Source organism: Calliopsis andreniformis, unplaced genomic scaffold (genome assembly GCF_051401765.1).
Source record: "Calliopsis andreniformis isolate RMS-2024a unplaced genomic scaffold, iyCalAndr_principal scaffold0001, whole genome shotgun sequence".
Lineage (NCBI taxonomy): Eukaryota > Metazoa > Arthropoda > Insecta > Hymenoptera > Andrenidae > Calliopsis > Calliopsis andreniformis.
Window position 1 is genome coordinate 41,151,144 of NW_027480422.1, and position 4,281 is coordinate 41,155,424.

A 4,281-nucleotide genomic window follows, 5' to 3' on the forward strand; every position below is an offset into this window, starting at 1 on the left:
AAAATACAATTTAGTTCTGCATCACGAACCCCTGGTTCACAACTAAATTCAACTCACACAGAACCATTAGATTTCTTCAACTCGTTCTTTACCGATGAGTTGATCAGAAAAATAGTTGAGGAGACTAATCGATATGCAAATCATATGATACAAGGAAAACATCTAGAAAAGCGGTCCACATGGCATACATGGACTAATGTTACGCCAAAAGAAATGCGAGCATTTCTCGGCATAATATTGCTTATGGGGACAATGCCATTTCCGAGCTTGAAAGCTTATTGGACCACTGATAAGAAATGTAGAATTCCATACTTTGAACTACACGTTCAAACCCAGCGGATTTGAATTCGCGCGGGATGGACGTTGCAGATTTTTTGCAGTCGGAATTGTGGATGTTTGGACCGACTTGGCTGAAAGAAACGGAAGCAAGAGGGCCAGCTATGTCCGCTTCCGTTGAGACAAATGAAGGCAAGCGCACAGTGCATGCATACGTAGCAACTCCGAAACCGGAATGGAAGTTTCTATTCCGATTTTAGACATGGAGAAAACTGCTGCGTGTAACGGCATATTGTCTCCGCTGACGAAGACAAGCGCACGCCGACGAAAGGTCACACGCCAGTCAAATCATCGAAGCGTCAGAATTGCGTGTCGCAGCTGAACACCTCGTACGCTATATACAGGGCGGGCATTTCGCAGAGGCGTACCGGTCCTTAAAAAATCACCGAGGAATTCCTGCGAAATCTCCACTAAGAAGTCTAAACCCCTTCCTAGACGACAAGGACGTCATAAGAGTTGGTGGACGACTGGAGAATGCAACGCTTGCATCGGAAACGAAGCACCCAATAATACTGCCTAAGCATTATTTTTCAACAAATTAGGCAGTGCCACGTAGACACGTTACACGGGGGCTTGCAGTTGACCTTGCACACTGTAAGGCAAAATTATTGGATCATCGGTTGCCGAAATGCAGCGAAAACCGTGGTCAATAAATGCATGCGATGCACAAGGTGGCGAGGCAACACGTCCACGAAGATAATGCAGCATTTGACCCCGGAGCGCTGCCGGCCATCAAAAGCTTTTAACAATTGTGGAGTGGACTACGCGGGGCCTTACCGTGTCCGCGACTCCGCTGGCCGAGGAAGGACGGCGCATAAAGCGTACATAGCGGTGTTCGTATGTTACGCTACTAAGGCTGTCCACATCGAGCTCGTCCATAATTACACGACGAGCGCGTTCTTAGCTGCACTCGATCGGTTTATTGCACGACGAGGTATCCCGTCCTGTATTTTCACTGACAATGGAACCAATTTCGTCGGTGCTGATCGAGAGTTACGACAGCATTTTTGTGAGGCATTTTCCTCAACAGAGATGCAAAATAAATGCGGCTTAATGGGCATGAAGTGGCGATTCAACCCACCTAGTGCCCCTCACTTCGGTGGAATGCCGGAGGCTGGCATAAAATCGGTGAAACACCATTTAAAGCGCATGCTGGGAGAGTTCACGCCAACGGGAGAGGAAATGCAGACGTTGCTCTACAAGATCCAAGCGAGTCTGAACTCGCGACCGATCTCCCCCCTGAGTGACCAGACGATTATGCGTCTCTTACGCCTGGACATTTCCTAACAGGAGGTCCACTAAATGCGATTCCGCTGCAGTCGGTGGAAACTGAAAAACTCTCGCGATTATCGCGGTGGATAGCGATTCAGAAATTTCACGAGCAGCTCTGGAGGCACTGGACGCGAGATTATCTCAGCACCTCCAAAATCGCTATAAGTGGCGCACCACCCAACTGCAACTGAAACCAGGGGATCTAGTGTTAGGGCAGAATCCTCTTCTCTCCCCCAATCAGTGGGAAATGGGGAGAATTGAGGAGGTGTTCCCGGGTAAGGATGAAAATGTACGAGTTGTAAAAGTACGTACAGCAAAGTCCACATAAACACGTCCGATTACAAGGATGTCTAAGTTACCCATGGATGAGCCTGCCAAGGTCGAGCAGGCGAAATAAACACCGTACAAAATTCGGTAAAGACCGAGCGAGACAAAAGGTGAGGGCAACCGTTCTATTTGAAAAGATAAACGGTCATGGACGCCCCTTTGGCCCCTGCCCCCCCTTGAGAGTCCAGGGAGGGGAGATGAGGTACTTCCCTCTCCCTCTCCCTCTCCCTCTCCCTCTCCCTCTCCCTCTCCCTCTCCCTCCCTCCCTCCCTCTCTCTCTCTCTCTCTCTCTCTCTCTCTCTCTCTCTCTCTCTCTCTCTCTCTCTCTCTCCAAGGGAAAAGCGCCTCCCGCGAATTCGCGGACGCCACCGAAATTTGATCCGATCGCAGCCGGTTGACGATCATTGGCCAAGCAACCATGGCAAGCGACAAAGCGATCTCCGCGAGTTTCGACCGCTGCATGCGGATCGGTGAGGAGGCCCTCACCACCGCCGCCCCGCCGGACCGAGAAAACGCAACCGCGAGTGAGACACCCACGTCTCCAATGAAAGAGTGGGAGTTAAAGTTAGACGCGGAGATTTATAAAGTACCAGGGCATATTCCGGCCACCACAAGGAGATACCGCATACCGGCAACGGAAGGGCGATATTTGCTGAAGTGGAACAAGGAGAGCCTGCTTACGTCCCTGCTCTGGAAAGAGCAGGGAAGTAAGCCTCCAGCAGCAACAGCACCAGCGAGGCAGCAGGCTGGCCCTTCGTCGGGCACCTCAAAGGGGGCTAACCAGCGACGGAGGAGGAGGGCGGAGCGGAGTGTTGCCACCCCCGCAACCGGTCGACCACTTTCAACCGTCGCGGCAGGATCGAGGCCTCCAGCGCCGGCACCCCCTTCGGCACGACGAACCCGACCGCCGCCCGGTTCCCTGGAGCAGATGACCCGGACGGCCATCGGGGTGGCCATCGAAACGTCAATGCCTTTCCTCCGGGGTCACCCAGGTTCTTGTCCACCTAGTGCAAAGTAAGTTCAATTAAATTTTGTTTGATTGAATTTTTACGAAGCGCCGTGAGTGAGTTCATCTCAATTGAACTCCACTTGCGGTACTTTGCTGTCTCTCATGATCGCTTAAAGAAATTTTGGTCCTTCAAGTTTCGCGATCCGAGTTGTATTTGTGTTGAAGCTGCCGATACTCCTTTTGCACGGACAGTGCAAGGGGGGCAGTATGTTTAAAATACAGTTAAATTTCGAAGCTTTGTTTCGTCCGCGAGAATCGCAGTACGTTAACGTACGTCACCGACCGAAGGTCGCCTTCGGTAGTGGATTCAGTTGCGTTGACAATAAACTCGGTACATTCGAATTACGACTCGTTTTTTCATCCGATGCGGTTGAAGTTCGAACACGTGAGCGATCACGATCAGCTGTTTCAATCTCAGGCCCGATATCGAGTGGGGGTATCGGAGCCTGACAAAGAGAGAAAGCAAAATCGGTACATTAGACAAAGATAGACAATGATAAGCGAGCGCCGCGTAGCGGATTTTCGGGGATTCCGCGATTTTCGCGGAGCGTCTCGCGCTCGTAAGTCAGTCTTGCAGCGATCGCTCGCACGGTACCAAGGGACAGCAATTACAGAAGAGTCTGCTGAGTTAGGAAATTTGGGCACCAAGTTCCTTAGCTCGTGACGCCTTCTACGCTGTATTATCGTACTGCAGCTCGCTGTTGCTCCATTCGAGAATCATGTACTACACGTGCGAAGGAGCAGCGATTGTTTAGTCGCGATAGTTTAAAAGACGAGTAACTGCACTCTTGGAATCGGTGGTTACCGCGATTCCCTGAGTTTGCTATTCGTCGGAGGAGCAATCAAGACCACTTCTTGGTTGAGCCACGATATTGGCAGCAAACAGAGAGGGTGAACGCAAGTGTGTCACCTCTGCGTTGCCCGTGTTGTATCACCCGTTTGGTAGCAGCCCGCGTGCGACGAATAGATGCGCACGTCGCGGTGAACGGTGAGTGATAAAACCTCTGGCCTTTATCAGCCACCAAGCCTAGCTAGTGCTAGTGCCGTGGGTCGAACGCTCGCGAATCGGGGCTTACAACCGTGACTCGTACGAGGCAAGCCTTCTCGGAAGGCAGATTAAACAGAGAAAAGGAGGATCCCTCCTCTCTGTACACTCGTCTGCCGACGCTTTCTTCAGAGCGAAGAAACGTCGGTAATACAGTCCACTGCACTACCTTAACGATACGTCAAGGTATTGCTCCCCCCTCCACATAGGCTCGTTTTCGAAGCCTGGAGTCGGGAAGACACGGTTTAGCTTGAAAGCAATACGCTCGCTTACCTGTGCGGTTCTACCGCTA

The 4,281-nt window shown here is 51.3% G+C and overlaps 1 protein-coding gene across 1 annotated transcript; it reads left to right on the forward strand.

Moving 5' to 3' along the window:
- Positions 1-356: 356 nt before the first annotated feature.
- Positions 357-1,623, forward strand: LOC143186484 (uncharacterized). Its single transcript, XM_076390163.1, has 3 exons — positions 357-517; positions 587-791; positions 883-1,623. The coding sequence occupies exons 1-3, from the start codon at positions 357-359 to the stop codon at positions 1,621-1,623; spliced, it is 1,107 nt and encodes a 368-aa protein (XP_076246278.1).
- The last annotated feature ends 2,658 nt before the right edge of the window (positions 1,624-4,281 follow it).